This window comes from Mustelus asterias, chromosome 24 (genome assembly GCF_964213995.1).
Source record: "Mustelus asterias chromosome 24, sMusAst1.hap1.1, whole genome shotgun sequence".
Lineage (NCBI taxonomy): Eukaryota > Metazoa > Chordata > Chondrichthyes > Carcharhiniformes > Triakidae > Mustelus > Mustelus asterias.
The window spans coordinates 36154209-36171579 of NC_135824.1; the positions used below are offsets into that span (position 1 = coordinate 36154209).

At 46.0% G+C, this 17371-nt stretch overlaps 2 protein-coding genes across 3 annotated transcripts in view; both read right to left on the bottom strand.

Moving 5' to 3' along the window:
- cemip (cell migration inducing hyaluronidase 1) overlaps nt 1-17371 on the bottom strand; it is a 257616-nt gene that overhangs the window by 202753 nt on the left and 37492 nt on the right. The gene's annotated exons all lie outside the window — the stretch shown is intronic.
- LOC144511312 (cell surface hyaluronidase CEMIP2-like) overlaps nt 1-17371 on the bottom strand; it is a 165913-nt gene that overhangs the window by 52937 nt on the left and 95605 nt on the right. Inside the window, exons 16-19 of the mRNA XM_078241555.1 lie at nt 13756-13908; nt 13459-13636; nt 10667-10882; nt 4472-4680 (exon numbers count right to left, since the gene is read on the bottom strand). Of these exons, the coding sequence (XP_078097681.1) occupies nt 4472-4680; nt 10667-10882; nt 13459-13636; nt 13756-13908 (756 nt within the window). The remainder of the gene's footprint in view (nt 1-4471; nt 4681-10666; nt 10883-13458; nt 13637-13755; nt 13909-17371) is intronic.

Here is a 17371-nt window from a genome sequence, read left to right on the forward strand (position 1 = left end):
ACCCGGAGGAAACCCACGCAGATACGGGGAGAATGTGCAAACTCGACACAGACAGTGACCCAAGCCGGGAATCAAACCAGTGTCCCTGGCGCTGTGAGGCAGCAGTGCTAACCACTGTGCCACCATGCCAGCTTCTCTATTCAGAGTGCTATCAATCAGTGTCTTTAACTTGTAAATGTTGTGAGATGCCACCAACAGCAGCTGGGTATTATGGGACTTTGAGGTTTTTTTAAAGTTTATTTATTAGTGTCACAAGTAGGCTTACATTAACACTGCTGTGAAGTTACTGTGAAAATCCCCAAGTCGCCATACTCTGCCGCCTGTTCAGGTACACTGAGGGAGAATTTATCAAGGTCAATGTGCCTAACCAGCACGTCTTTCGGTCTGTGGGAGGAAACCGGAGCACCCGGAGGAGACCCACGCAGACATGGGGAGAACGTGCAAACTCCACACAGGCAGTGACCCAAGCCAGGAATCGAACCCAGGTCCCTGGTGCTGTGAGGCAGCAGTGCTAACCACTGTGCCGCCCATTTTGTTCCTCAGGAGGCAGATCAACAGCAGAAATGGAGGAAAACCCAACAAAAATGTGTGCATTTATATAGCGTCTTCCCAAGATGCTCCACAGAAGCGTTGGCAGCCACAAACTGACACAGAGCCAAAGAGGAGCTGGTAGGGACAGTGTCCAAGAGCTTGGTCAAACAGATTTTAAGCAGCCTTTAAACTGAGGAAAATGAGGTAGAGGGGTTTAGGGAGGGAGTTCCTTAGCTTCAGGCCTTGGCAGCTGAATGCCTGGCTGCTACTGGTGGGGTGAAGGAAGTTGGGGAGCAAGGCAAGGCCAGAGTTCAAGGAATGCAGAAATCCTAAAGATGTTGAAAATGTGAGGCTGGGAGTGGAGCGGATTTATGAATGAATCCAGGAGCGGGGCGGGATTACAGATGCGCGATTGGTTTGTGACTCTCTCTGTCTTTTGTCGGTGAATGGCAAAGGACAGTGACATCACAGCACAAGGAGGGTGGATGGGGGCAGGGGGCAGTCAACAGAAGCAGCTGGCCAGGCTAGAATTTTATTCTTTGGAATGTAGGAGAATGAGGGTGACTTTACTGAGATGTATAAAATCATGAGGGGCATTGATAGGATGAACGTATATAGTCTTTTTCCCAGGGAAAGGAAATTGAAAACTAGAGGGCATAGGTTTAAGGCGAGAGGAGAAAGATTCAAAATTAAATTAATCTGAGGGACAACTTCTTCATGTAGAATGCGGTGCGAATATGGAATGAGCTGCCAGAGAAAGTGGTTGAGAGAGGTACAATAGCAACATTTAAAACACATTTGGATAAGTACATGGATGGGAAAAGATTAGAGCAATATGGGCCAAACACGGGCAATTGGGACTAGCTGGGGGGGCACCATGGTCGGCATGGGCCGGTTGGGCCGAAGGGTCTGTTTCCTTGCTGTATTACTCTATAACTCTGTGAATTGATCAGGTAAACCTTTAGCTTAATTTAATCAATTAAGTCAGCTAGATCACTTAATTAGTATAAATCTAAAATTAAACCAACTTGATGAAATATATAATTTAACTTGTACACATTGTATGTTCTATAATTTATCATGATTACAAATGGTGTCTAGTTAATCAGAACTAGGGGCTAAAGTTAAAGCTAAATAAAGGGAATAGTAATATTAAAGGGTTCCAAAGTTTTCATTAAATTAACATCTGAGACATAGGCCAGGATTTTCCTGCTACATCGCGGCGGGTCCCACAGCAGCAGATACACCCAATCCAGCCAAAAGTCCATGAACTTTGGTAGGATCTCCAAATGAGACCAGCACAAGAGAAGCTGAATGGTGAATGGTCAGTGAATGTTAAAGTCTTAAGTTTCACTTTATATCCGCTAATTTAAACAGAGGTATAGCAGAATCCTTCATTTCTGTAGAATGCGCATCCTGTTCCGCGTGGGAGCTCCAGGAGCTCCCATGTCCTTAGCAACCCATGTCCCGTGTGCAGGAAGTACCATCAGCTGAAGGAGCTCAAACTCCAGGTTTCAGAGCTTGAGCGGTGGTTGGCGTCACGGTGCTGCAGATACGAGACTAAGGGTTATGTGGATAGCATGCTTCCAGAGGGTGTGCAGGCAGAGAGGGATTGAGAGATTGCCAGGCATTAAAGCAGGAAGAGACAGGTGGTGCAGGAGCCCTAAGTGCACCGGACTATCCAACTGGCATTCAGTTCTGAATACTGGTGAGGGTGATGGATTCTGAGCGGTGAGAACCATGTCAATGGCACCAGGGGTGGCTCCACTGTACAGGGGGATGGAGACAGAACAAGAGAAAGCAATAGTGATGTGGGATTCTACAGTTAGGAGCTGTTCCCTGCCTGTTGCCAGTGTAAGAGTTTTAACAACACCAATGGCATTTGCTACCAAATAAACCTGTTGGACTTTAACCTGGTGTTGTTAAAACTCTTACTGTTTACCCCAGTCCAACGCCAGCATCTCCACATCATGTTGCCAGTGTGTCAGCGGCCACAGACATGATTTCAAGATGTAATGTTGCCTCATTGGTGTCAGGGTCAAAGATATCATTGAAGGATATCTATCATTGGAAATGGGAAAACAAGCTGTACATAGAATAGGGAGAGAAAAAACAACATTAAGAAAGAGGGTTTTTATTCATTCCTGGATATGGGCATCACTGGCTGGCCAGCATATATTGCCTATTCTTAGTTGCCCTTGGAGAGTAGTTGAGAATCAACCACATTGCTGTGGGCTGGAGTCACATGTAGGCCACACCAGGTAAGGACGGCAGATTTCCTCCCCTAAAGGACATTCGTGAAGCAGATAGGTTTTTCCGACAATCAACAATGGTTTCACGGTCATCAGTACATAGAACAGTACAGCACAGAACAGGCCCTTTGGCCCATGATGTTGTGCCGAGCTTTATCTGAAACCAAGATCAAGCTATCCCACTCCCTATCATCCTGGTGTGCTCCATGTGCCTATCCAATAACCGCTTAAAATGTTCCTAAAGTGTCTGACTCCACTATCACTGCAGGCAGTCCATTCCACACCCCAACCACTCTCTGAGTAAAGAACCTACCTCGGGCATCCTTCCTATATCTTAATTCCAGATATTTTCTTATTGAATTCAAATTCCACCATCTGCAGTGGCGGAATTTGAACCCGGGTCCCCAGAACATTAAACAAAAGAGAAAATGCTGGAAAATCTTTTGGTTTCAGGTTCCAGCACCCACAGTAATTTGCTTTTTTCCCCCCAGAACGTCGGTTGAGTCTCTGGATTAATAGTCCAGCGATAACACCACTAGGCCATTGCATTAGGTGGGATCAGAGTAAGATGGAATTCAACAGGGTCTAAATTAGGGTCACTGTGCATGTTTATAAATACACAAAGAACGGTAAATAAGGTCAATGAGCTGCAGGTGTGGATAGCAATGTTGGAACATGATGTTGTGGTGATAATGGAGACCTGGGTCACAAAAGGGCAGGGCTGGGTGCTAATATACCTGGACACAAGATGTTCAGGAGAGATCGGGAAGGAAAGAGAGGAGGAGAGGTGGCACTATTGGTTAAGATGAATATTACAGTTTGGAGAGAGGGGACATTCCACTGGGCAAGGACAGGCTCTATTGGGTTAGAGTTAAGAAACAATACAGTTCTCATTACAGTACTGGGGTATATTCTTAATAGTGGTTGGCCGATGCGGAAAACCAGGTAAATTGGGCCTATACCCCCTGGAGTTTAGAAAAATGAGAGGTGATCTCACTGAAACCAAGAAGATTCTGAAGAGGCTTGACGGGGTAGACACAGAGGTTGTTGCCCCTGACTGGGGAGTCTAAAACACAGGGACAATCTCTCAGGCGAAGGTCCCATCATTTAGGACTGAGATGAGGAGAAACCTCTTCTCTCAATGGGGTGTGAATCTTAGGAATTCTCTACCCCAGAGGGTTGTGGAGACTCCACCCTTGGGTGCCATGGCACCTGCTGTGCCACTCTGCCAAAAAAAGGGAAAATTCTGCCCATTATTTGGAAATAAAATCCAGGCCTCAGTTTCATTCATTAGATAGGAAAATTCTTCCATTTTTATCGTGCTTTTCATCTTTGTGACATTAAGAAAATCCAGAGCACTTTACAACCAATGAAGTAATGTAAGGAAATGTGATAATAACTTTTCGCACAGACAGGTCCCACCAGACAGCAATGTGATATTAATCAGAGAATCTCGATGTGGTGTTGGGCGGTGGACAAATATTTGCCTCGTTCGTCTTTGCTGTGAGATCTGAGAAAGCAAGTCTTGGCTTCTGACAGACAGCACTGACAGTGCAGCACTCCCTCAGTACTGCAGCAAAGCGTCAGCCTAGAATGTGTGCCCTGGAGTGAGTACTTTTCTGATCAGAGGCAGTGAGGTGAACACATGCTTAACACCACACGACAAATCCACGCTGCCAATATGTTACCTGTTAAAATTGATCGGGTAGAGGACAATCTGCTCAGGTGTTCTGCCGTTCCAGCGCAGTGTGTAGGCTTGTTCCAACATGACAACAGGCTGGTACTGTTGATAGGGCGCCCTACGATTAACACCCTGCAGCTTCAGAGGGTGGTTTGGGTACGAGTCCTTTGTGATCAGTAGGGACAGGTTCTCCGGCCGCCAAGCTTGGACGTAGAGCTGAACGAATAAAAAAGAGAAACTCTGCTTTAATGGAGGCAGCAGCAGCAGCTTTTGACATTTATTCTGTAGAACTGGCCGACACGGGCACCGAGACTCTGATTACTCTTTCCACGTTGCCCTTCCCCAAATAAAATACAAAGAAAAAAGCAAAGACCCTGCCTCTCCCATTCAGCCCCAAGGCAAACTCCAGGATGGACTCAAAACAAAACCCACCAAAATACTGCAAACATTGTAAATCTGAAAAATAAACCAAAAACGCAGGGAAGACTCCAGTGGGTCAGTGCGCATCGGTAGAGAAAGGAAAAATGTTGACACTTCAGGTGTTGCTTTTTATCAGAGACCCGAAATCAGTATTTACTCACAGTACTTCATAATGATTTGGGGATTTGAAGGAGTAAATAATTCCGCTATTTCCGCTGCTTGTTATGTCAGTAAATCAAACCCGGGTCCCTTGCCCTGTGAGGCCACAGATTTAAAGCAATTAGCAAAAGAATCAGGAGGGAAAATGAGGATAAATATTTTGGCACAGTGTTATTAGAATTCGCTGCCTGAATGTCTGGTGGAGGCAGATTTAACAGTCATTTTTAAAAGGGAGTTGGGTATTTTTTTGCAGGGCTATAGGGAAGGTGTAGGAGTATTTGGAGAGTGTTTTCAATGTGCTGTCTCAGACCCAATGGGCCAAATGGCCTCCTTCTGTGCTGTATAATTCTATGCTAAATACTCAGCTAGCCTAAGAGCTGGGGGTTCTGCGATTCCCCATTTTCCTGACCATTCCCACTGGCAATATCTACCAGGCGTACACAAAATACAACAGTGTACAATTTAAAGTTTATTTATTAGTGTCACAAGTAGGCTTATATTAACACTGCAATGAAGTCACTGTGAAAATCCCCCAGTTGCCACACTCTGGTGCCGCCTGTTCGGCTGCACGGAGGGAGAATTTAGCATGGGCAATGCACCCTAACCAGCATGTCTTTCAGACTGTGGGAGGAAACCGGAGCACCCGGAGGAAACCCACGCAGACACGGGGAGAATGTGCAGACTCCACACAGACGGTGACCCAAGCTGGGAATCAAACCTGGGTCCCTGGCGCTGTGAGACAGCTGTGCTAACTACTGTGCCAGCATGGAGGAGAGAACAGTCAGACATATGGAAGAGTTTTCAGAATAGAACAGTTCTGAATTCTGTGACACGCCCCTTTAGAATTCAAAACTGCCCTATTTTGAAAATTCCTTCCATACGTCTGACTTTTCTCTCAGCTTCACAAAGTGATACTTCGAAGCAACAGATGGCATGGCAAACAGAGCTGGGGTTAAACTGGGGGAATCTTCCTACTCTTTCAACTTTGACCTTCAAACAAACAAAAAGGCAAGATTTTTTTAAATCACAAGTTTACTTGAATCTAATTGATGGAAGAAGAGTAGATATGAACAGGGACATGTCGAGTTAGCCATGTTAGCACTTTCTAAGCCAAGTTGCAGTTTGCGTATGAACATTTACCGCTTCTCTTAGATTAGTCAGGAGGAAAGTATAGCCCATGGTTTGCAGCTTTCCACGTTCCATCTGGCACCTATCAGACTGCCCACTGTCTCTGGGAGGAGGACACACGGTTCAAACCAATTCCAGTCAACCACCAAATTCAAAATAGCAAAATTCCACTCTATTTTCACTTGAAGCTGAAACTGTAATCTCAGCTTCGAAAACTCAAGTCAAAATACCAAGGATAAGACGAAGAATGAAATGGGGAGCAGGGCAGGGTGAGTCAGTGCTGCAGGAGAGAGGGGTTGAGTGTGTACATGTGGTGGAGTGTGGCAAGGACAGCAGCCTCGGGGATAACTCGGGTAATCCTGGGTGGACTGGAAACAAGAAGAATGGAACTCCAGCTGGAACGGGTCCGAGCTGGACACAGTCGCTGAGGAAGGAGAGGTGGATGTGTGAAAGCATCGAATCGAACACAAGGACTGGGATGGAAAGCAACAAAGGTGAAGAAAGTAAAAGAGACAACAGAAATCCAGTCAGAGAGAAGAACAAAACCTCTTCAATGTCGACATTCCCAGCAGTGAAAGAGAATTAAAACATTAAAATAAAACCAAACTACAGAGGATGCTGCAGATCTGAAATAAAAACACAGGGAGGCCAAATCTCTGGCCTCTCTGCAGTGTCTCTTGTGGCAGGGGGAGGCACGCCATTTGCCAGTGGCAGGATCTTCTGGTCCCGCCGCTGCCAATGGGACTTCCCATTGAATCCACCCCACGCTGCCAGGAATCTCGCGACGGGAGTGCGCCGTCAGCGGGACCAGAAGATCCCGCCGTTCTGAACAGCCGGAAAAGTCCAGCCAGAGAATGCTGGGAACACTCGGCAAGTCTGGCAGCATCTGTGGAGAGACAAACAGTTACCGTTTGGAGTTGAATGTGACTCTTCAGCCTCTACCAGAGCCGCTGGGTGTTTCTGGACTGTCCCTTCTTATTTCCAATTTGCAGCATCCACAGTATTTCGCTTTTACCCCAAAATATCATATCCCGATCCACCCACATTCCTCCACTCACCCTCATTGCTGATTGAGACGTCTCGCCAGGATATTGGGGATATATCAGCTACTGAGGATATTTTCTGGCGTCCCAGCCCCGTGCCAGCGGAGGTAGCACATTGTTTGCGAGCAGTGGGATTCTCCAGTCCCGTCGCTGTCAATGGGAATTCCCCACGGGCGGGGGTGCAGAGTTACAACTGAGTTGAGGAAGAACTTCTTCACACAAAGGGTTGTGAATCTGCGGAATTCCCTGCCCAGTGAAGCAGTTGAGGCTACCTCATTGGATGTTGTTAAGGTAAGAATAGATAGATTTTTGAACAGTAAAGGAATTAAGGGTTATGGCGAGCGGGCGGGTAAGTGGAGCTGAGTCCACAAAAAGATCAGCCATGATCTTATTGAATGGCGGAGCAGGCTCGAGGGGCCAGATGGCCCACTCCTGCTCCTAGTTCTTATGTTCTTATGCACTGCCGGTGGGACCAGAGAATCCTGCCGACGTGAGTGGCCAGAGAATTCCAGCCATTGTGTCTCAGGATTATATAAATACCGCCGCTTGTGCCGGCAAATCCCATTGGAAATGGGTGTGGATGGGGATGGGGGAAAACCAAGTCACATTCTGAAAAAGGAACTGGGGAGGGCAGACTTAGACACATCCCAATCCCTCATTAACCAGGCCCGAACCAGGGACAGAATTAGAAGGAGAATCTCATCTGTTTGAAGATTACAAACCTAGAGGTGGTTTCATTGGTCGAACTTCAAAACTAGCCCCAGTTGTGATAGGGTTTCAATTACACAAAGGATGATTTGCGTCGGATTGTGTAGAAATTGCAACAAAATACAGTGATTGGTGAATGTTAAGATTAAATCAACAACTCGCAGGACTACTAGGTGGCTGGAAGGCAAACTAGGCCGACTTTAGCCTTTGTCAGCAATTTCCATCTTCGGTTCAACTTCATCTTAATTGGATTAGAAAGTTAAAAAAGTTTATTTTTAATCAAATATATTTAAAATGGGGTGAAAGATAATTTCCTTATGTGGCACCTTTTCTGATCCTCACATCATGCATGCTTGAGTTTAAATAGCATCCAAAATGACTAAGATATAATTGAAGGGGTAATTTTAAAAGTTTGTATTTCTGCCATAGACACTTCTATGTGGGCCAGCACGGTGGCACAGTCGTTAGCACTGCTGCTTCACGGCGTCAGGGACCTGGGTTCGTTCCCAGCTTGGGTCACTGTCTGTGTGGAGTTTGCACATTCTCCCCGTGTCTGCGTGGGTTTCCTCCGGGTGCTCCGGGTTTCCTCCCACAGTCTGAAAGACGTGCTGGTTAGGTGCATTGGCCATGCTAAATTCTCCCTCAGTGTACCCGAACAGGAGACGGAGTGTGGCGACTCGGGATTTTCACAGTAACTTCATTGCAGTGTTAGTGTAAGCCTACTTGTGATACTAATAAATAAATTTAAACTTTCTGGAAATTAATGGATAGAAAAGAGGAAAAGGAAAGAATGAATTGCGTCATCTGAAGTTTTCAATTCAAATGAGGCACTTTGAGTGCAGTGACTTCTGTACTGTAGGAAGCGTACAGCCATTTTGCACACAGCAAGATCCCACAAAGTGTAATGAAATAAAAAGGCCAGATTAGTTGCTTTAAGCTTGAGGGGCCGAATGGCCTATTCCTAATTTGTATGTATATCAGGTGTTGGTTGAAAGATATAAATTTGGGAAAACTCTCCTGCTTTTCTTTGATTTTTGGCATCCAGCTGCGAGGGCAGATGGGGTTCTGTGTGACACCTTATACCAGGCCATGAATTAGTCACCACTAAAATCCCAACTGGAGAGATGTCTGTGAGCACCTCCAACGATGCGGCACCTAGGCCTAGGCTTTAGTCCTCAAGGGACTTGAGCCCACAACATAACTCGGCTAAGAGTCAAACTTCTGACATCTGGCCACACTTCCATTGAGCTCTGAGCATGCATTTCTCTCTGGGAATCTGAGTTTACGTTACTGGTTCTAATTTGCATTTCAAATACCTCAAATGTTCCATTCTCAGAACAGAAACTTGTAACAATCTCCAGTTTTAACGCTGACTAATGGACAGGAGCCAATATTCATCAGCAATTCCCTGTCAAGTACAGGCTGACATCAGTCAGACCATTGGAGAGGCCTGCATCCCACTGACATCCCAGAGAACCCCACCTGATACAACCTTTGAGTGGGTCACAGAATCAAAGAATCCCTACAGTGCAGTAGGAGGCCATTCGGCCCATCGATCCTATCCCCATAATCCCAAGTTTTTATTCTGAGAAATGCTTACAACACTCATTTAATTAAATATTTACGTCAGGGTATTTTTGGGATCAATGATTTTCATCGACCTAACGTCAGAATTGGTGTCATACACACACCACACATTTATCGCTCATGCCTTGAAGCCTAACCTGTAGGCCGCTTCAAAATAGCCAAATTCAAAATAGCTTCTTTCATTTTTGTGGAGTCAGAACAAGCGAGTGTTGCCCTTCAGAAACTCCAGGTGGCTGTGCACACCCTACTCCATTTGTGCTCCAATACCCACCTATCCCCACCCCCTAACATCTCCCCCTGCCCCGGTACACGATTGGCTGCTCAATATCATATCCACTCTATTTCCTATCATCCACCCGCCCAACCAGTGAGCTGCCTTGGATTGTTCATCACTGTTATGTTTCAGAAAGCCAATTGGGGAAGGACGTAAATGGAACCAACGTTCATACACTTTTATAAGCATTTATTTACAGAGTTACACATTATAAGCTTGCACCTCCTCACCCGTCAACCACACTTTTAGTCTGTGTCTATTTATAGAAAAATAAATGAATCCCCAGCCATCTGACCTCGCACGGGCAGCGCGGTGGCACAGTGGTTGGCACTGCTGCTCACAGTGCCAGGGACCTGGATTAGGTCACTGTCTGTGCGGAGTCTGCACATTCTCCCCATGTCTGCATGGGTTTCCTCCGGGTACTCCGGTTTCCTCCCACAGTCCGAAAGACATGCTGGTTAGGTGAATTGGCCATGCTAAATTCTCCCTCAGTGTTACCCGAACAGGCGCCGGAGTGTGGCGACTGGGGGATTTTCACAGTAACTTCATTGCGGTATTAATGTAAACCTACTTGTGACACTAATAAATCAACTTTAAAAACTATCACCTACTTAAAATTAAACAAAATTAATACACGAGTAACATACTGCACACCAGCTAGGTTCTACCAATGTGCTCTGGGATGTCTTGAGGATGAGAGCGGTGCTATATAAATGCACAATTTCACATTGCTGCTTAATCCCACACCTGCCACTTGCCCAGTTATTACAGCAAATCAAAAATTGGCCCCATACAGTACAAACTGTCACCAAATAATACAGATTTCATGATTTGAAAGAATGATAAATGTTAGAAAAGCTTGTTTTCCAATTGAAGATTTCACCTGGGCGTACTTGCCACTGCAGATGACCGCATTCCACCGGGGCACACTCAGGCAGCCTGGATGACGAACCAGGTAGTTGTCAGCCCTGGCTACAAAGGTGTCAGGAAATCCGGTCATTGAACCATCCAAGTCGTGGAAAATAGATGTCAGGTCACCGTCAAGGCTGTTAGATCCAAACCACTGTCCGGCTTTACCAAAGAATACCTCAAGATTAACCTGTATGGAAAGAAAACAGGGAAGAAATGGACACATGCACGCCAGATGAAACTCTCCTCAGCCCAAAGACAAGATCGCGGCCATTTTCCTATAGAAAAGAGAAGGCCTTTAACTGGTGCCAGTTGTGTAAGTTAGCGGGCAGCCTACTAATTTACACAATAGAGGTCTTCAAAATAATGAAGGGATTAGATAAACATAGAACAGTACAGCACAGTACAGGCCCTTCGGCCCTCGATGTTGTGCCGAACCTTTTCCGAAACCAAGATCAAGCTATCCCACTCCCTATCATTCTATCAAACAGAGGTAGCAAACATTGGAACATCAAACCGAGGAGCAGGAAAAGGCCATTCAGCCCCTCGAACCTGCTAGGTAATTAAATGAGAACATGGCTGATCTGGTGTGGTGCCAACTCTGCCCTCCCCCACATAACTCTTGACTCCAGAGTCTGCCAAAAGCCTGTTGTTGAATATATTCAATGACCCAGTCTCCACTGCTCTCTGGGGATGCGAATTCCACAGGCAAAAAACTCAGGAAAAAAAATCCTCCTCATCTCTGTCTTAAAAGGACAATCCCTTATTTTTAAACAGAATCTCCCACAATAAGACAGAGATGAGGAGAATTGTTTTCTTCTCAGAGGGTAGTGGAACCAGAGTCTTTGAATGATTTTAAGGCAGAGCGAGATAGATTCTTGATAAACAAAGGGGTGAAAGGTCACTGGGGGGGGGGGGGGGGGGCGGGGGAGTCGGCAGGAATGTGGGGTTGAGGTTACAGTCAAATCAGCCATGATCTTATTCAATGGCAGAGCAGGTTCAAGGGGCCGAATGGCCTCCTCCTGTTCCTAATTTGTATGTTATTCTTCTTAAACTGTGCCCCCCCAGTTCTAGTCTCCCCCACAAGTGGAAACATCTTCCCAGCATCTAACCTGTCAAGAGCCCTCCAGTTTCCAGAAGATCACCTCTCATTCTTGGAAACTCCAATGGATGTTGGCCCAACATGTTCAACTTTCCTGAAAGGATAGGCCCTCATCCCAGGAATGGATCCAGTGAACAGCTTCTAACGCAATTATATCTTATAATCAGATAAGGAGACCAAAACTGTACTCAGTTCTCCAGATGTGATCTCACCAATGCCCTGTGCAGATGGAGTAAAACTTCCTCACTTTTATATTCCATTCTCCTTCTAATAATCAACTGCATTCCATCTGCCCGCCATTCAGAGGTGAGGACTAAGCCCGAGAGCCCCCAAAACAGAGTTGGGGATTGTGACGGGGCAATAACCCATGCCAATTTTGGGCTGCCCACTAATTTACACAACTGGCACCAGTTAAAGGCAGCCTGCAATACTTAAAGGATCACCTACTTCAAGCAAGCAGATAGTTTAGAGATGGGACATGCATGTGTCAAGACACTGGCAAGTGTGGCCTGCAGTCAGGATAGTGGGTAAAGGTAGTTCAGGTGTCAGCTTCCTGGGGAGGACAAGATCACACACGGGAGGTGCTGCAGATGTGGACTCTGATGGAGACGGCTACAGAAGGAAGGCTGAGGGGTATGCACCGCAAAATATTTGGTGCATCGGCAGGTCTGCCAGAAATCCTGTGGTGAATGTTAAGGAGCACGAAGGAGTCTGGCACCAACTCTGCGCAGGACTTTGCATAGAGCTCAGAGCCCAGACTGTCCAACATGGAGGAAACGGCCAACTCCACGACCACACTTGTGCACTCAACCGTGACAAAGCTTCTGCTGTCGCAACTGCAGCAAGAACAGCAGAAACACAACATCCAAGTAGTGCCCGGTGAGCTCCTCACATCTTAGGTTGCTGGTATCACGGCTGTTATTAAGAGAGGCTTCTCCCCTCTCCCTCCCTTCCTCCATCTTCTAGCAGCTCACCCTATGCTGTGTGACCTCTGCTCATTCTCTCAGGCAAGCTGTTTACTGAGGGCAATGCCCACTACAGCGTCCAAGTCCTGGAGCAATTGGTTTGTGCAAACTTCTTGAAGTCAGGACCTGCCACACCATTCCCTGTAGATTTTAAACAACTTTTAAAGAAATCTGGAAAGCACCAAAACCTAATGTAGTCATAGCAGCAGCTAGTATCTGTAAGTAGCTGGTGATGATAAATAGTGCTAGTGGGGGACAAGATTCCTTCCCGCTGTTGGACATTTATTCAGCCACGCGTGAGTAAGAGATGGAATTACCTGAAGTGTTAAGTTTCAAGATGGCAGGGTTGGCATCAGATGTACATGGTACACGGATTGACGTTCTGATCTGCCAGCTCAGTGGACACTCACTGTGCACCAATGCCCTTACCAAGATGGCGCCTGGCACAGACTCGCACTCATGACTTTTGCTCAGCAGTGCCACTGGGGGGGGGGGGAGGACAGTGGCTGCTGCCGGAATGACACCCACTAGAGGCCCAAGATTGCAGAGCAACCCAAGCCAGAGGTAAGTGGTGGCGGTTAACACATGGTCCCAAAGGCTTAATTTTCCCATTTTGTTTTACTCCCCCACCTCGGAATGGTTTCTCTCAACGTCTGAGTGCACACAGGGAAAAAAAAAATCACCCTAAAAACAACTTACATTCCACTCCAACTTCACTTGAGACACGTTGTTCTGAGGGCTGATTTGCCAGGCGTTCCTCATAAAAAATGCCAGCGCGCTGGAGTACCTTTCATGGACAGAGATGTATTTCTTAAACGTGCACTGAGTGATTCGGACTGGGCCATCATAGATTTGGAATCCTCGGATGGGAAAAGTTCTGGAAAACACAAAGATTACTTAGGTCCAGTACATCACAAGGCTTTTGTAATAAATCTGTTAAAATGCTTACAAATAAAGTTTGGTTTGAAAGGTTAGTGGTTTTTTTTGATATTCTACCTGTTCCTTGGCAGTGTTCTGTATTCTCCATGCGCTCCCTTACCCCAGTATCTGTTCTTGCCTCCATTACAACCAACATTAATACTTTCACCAACAAAGATCGATTTAGTCACTTCCAAGCTAGACCCCTCATCAGTTGGAAAAGTTCCATCACTATGGAAACAAAAGGACAATAGTGGTTTTTAATCACATCCCGCTTTCAACCATGATAATAAAGCTGAAGTAAGTTTAGTGTTTGTATAGATTTGTTCTGAGATCATTCTTCGTACAATGGAACTGAAATCTGAGTTGGCCAATTGTAAGAGATAACTTCATCCGAGGGCAGCCAAGAGAAATTGTTAATACATCTCCACAGAAGTCTGAAACACACTTGTTTTATTTTTCCACAAACAATGAATAAGATGTTCGTGCTGAAATCTGTGAAGACTATATCTCGAGTGAGGTCAGTCATTTTACAATACACAATAACCGGCACAGGGACACAGCGTGGCTTTGCGATGCTGTTGCTGTTTCTCAGTCAGAAAGTGCACGGTTCAAGCCCCACTCCAGACAGTCCCAGTGAATGGGAACCAGAGCACCTGCGCCAAATTCAGGATTGACATTCATTGGAATACTCAGTTAGCACTGCTGCGTCACAGCTCCAGGGATCCGGGCTCGATTCTGGCCTTAGGTGACTGTCTACGTGGAGTTTGCACGTTCTCTGCATGGCTTTCCTTCAGGTGCTCCGGTTTCCTCCCACAGTCCAAAAATATGCGGGATAGGTGGATTGGCCATGCTAAATTGCCTCTTAGTATCCAAAGATATGTAGGTTAGTCGGATTAGCCATGATAAATGTATGGGGTTACAGGGATAGGGTGGGGGAAGAGGGCCTGGGTGGGATACTCTGTCAGAGGGTTGACGCAGACTCGATGGGCCAATTGGCCTTTTCTGCACTGTAGGAATTCTATGACCATATAGGTAGAGGGAGCCCAGAGCACCATCACACTATATCAGGCTATTGACTGATATGAGGATGGTCACAGGCATGGAATCAGACTGCTAAATCAGCCTAAGGATCTTTCCAGTACTTTGCACAGTTCCACGAGGAAAGTGCATGTAAACATGGAAAGAACAATGATCACAGGTTTGTTTTGATAAATGCTTGTTCCCCGCAGGGTTCCTTGCCATTCGGGAATGTAAATGGAGAAGTTGTGTACGTGCTAATGATTTTCCATCCTTTTCAATAGCTGCCAGAATACTGAGTTAATTCCACTGATGTGATAGCTAGCTCAGTGAATTAGATCTAGCATTCTTACTATGTGATCTAACAGTCACCTGTAATGAGAGAGGAAATACAAGTCGCTTTGTATTCTCCCTCGGAATTTGTCAAGTGTCACCTGACACCTTAGCTACCTGCAAGCTGCCTGCTGTTGTGTGTTATGTAAAGTGAAGAAGGTACAGAGTGGGGAAACAAAAGCCACTAATGTACCCAATGTACCCAAGAGCATCCTGTCACCATGGCGATAAATTCAATGCTTCACACAACCTTTCATCAGCATCCTCATTAACATTACAATAATGAGGCAGGGTATTCTGTGGGGCGGATGCAGTGTTCACAGCGAGCATGCAATTAACTTGAATTAGATGTAGTTAACCTTTTAGCGCCTAATTCGCCAAATTATTCCATAAGAAACACAGAAACATCACATGAAAGCTTCCCACTGCCTCCCGATTCCTGGTCTTTGTATCCCACACTCCTTCATTATCCTTTCACTCACTACAACCAAATAACACCATCACATTCTCTGCTCTGAAGATAGGTTGACACGTCCAATCAAAGCTCCATTAAAAAGAAAAGTTATCACCAAGTTACAAGTTCTGATTTGAACACGTCAGGCAGGTGATAATTGACCACCGTACCGAGAGAGTGTTGCACAACTGGGCGCAGTCACTATGTTGGTGGTATACTACAGGCCCCCTAACAGCCCAAGTGGAAGAACGGATATGTCAGGAGATACTGGATAGGTGCAGGAAAAATAGGGTTGTTGTAGTGGGAGACTTCAATTTCCCTGGTATAGACTGGAAATCGCTGAGAGCTGGGACTCTGAATGGGGAGGAATTTGTAAAATGCGTACAGGAGGGTTCTTTGGAACAATATGTAGATAGCCCGACTAGAGAGGGGGCTATACTGGACCTAGTACTGGGGAATGAGCCCGGTCAGGTCTTCAAAGTTTCGGTAGGGGAACATGTGGCAAATAGTGACCACAATTCTGTTAGCTTTAGGATAGTGATGGAAAAGGATGTGTGGTGTCCCAAGGGTAAGGTGTTGGATTGGGGGAAGGCTAACTTTAGTGGGATTAGGCAGAAATTGGCAGCTCTTGATTGGGAGAGGCTGTTTGAGGGTAAATCCACATCTGGCATGTGGGAGTCTTTTAAGGAACAGTTGTTAGGGCTACAGGACAGGCATGTGCCTGTAAAAAAAGGATAGGAAGGGTAGGATTCGAGAACCGTGGATAACCAGGGAAATTGAGGGACTGGTCAAAAAGAAAAGAGAGGCGTATGTTAGGTCCAGGCAGCTAAAAACGGAGGGAGCTCTGGAGGAGTACAAAGAAAGTAGGAAAGAACTCAAATGAGGAATTAGAAGGTCAAAAAGGGGTCACGAAATGTCCTTGGCAGACAGGATTAAGGAGAATCCCAAGGCATTTTATTCATACGTTAGGAACAAAAGGGTTGTCAGGGAAAAAATTGGACCTCTCAGGGACAAAAGTGGGGAATTATGCTTGGAGCCCAAAGAAGTAGGGGAGATCCTAAATGAATACTTTGCGTCGGTATTCACAAAGGAGAGGGATGTGTTGACTGGGAGTGTCTCGGAGGGGAGTGTTGAACCGTTGGAGAAAATCTCCATTACAAGGGAGGAAGTGTTAGGTTTGTTAGAGAATATAAAGACTGACAAATCCCCAGGGCCTGATGGAATCTATCCAAGGCTGCTCAGGGAGACGAGAGATGAAATCGCTGGGCCTCTGACGCAAATCTTTGTCTCGTCACTGGACACAGGTGAGGTCCCAGAGGATTGGAGGATAGCTAATGTGGTCCCGTTATTTAAGAAGGGTAGGAAGGATAACCCGGGTAATTATAGGTCGGTGAGCTTGACGTCCGTAGTGGGGAAGTTGTTGGAGAAGATTCTTAGAGATAGGATGTATGCGCATTTAGAAAGGAATAAACTCATTAACGATAGTCAGCATGGTTTTGTGAGAGGGAGGTCATGCCTCACTAACCTGGTGGAGTTTTTTGAAGAAGTGACTAGAATGGTTGACGAGGGAAGGGCCGTGGATGTCGTCTATATGGACTTTAGTAAAGCGTTTGACAAAGTCCCTCATGGCAGCCTGATGAAAAAGGTTGGATCTCATGGGATAAAGGTGGCTAGATGGGTGGAGAACTGGCTTGGTCACAGAAGACAGAGGGTGGTAGTGGAAGGGTCTTTTTCCGGCTGGAGGCCTGTGACTAGTGGTGTTCCGCAGGGCTCTGTATTGGGACCTCTGCTGTTTGTGATTTATATAAACGATCTGGAAGAAGGTGTAACTGGGGTGATCAGTAAGTTTGCGGACGACACAAAACTGGCAGGACTTGCAGATAGTGA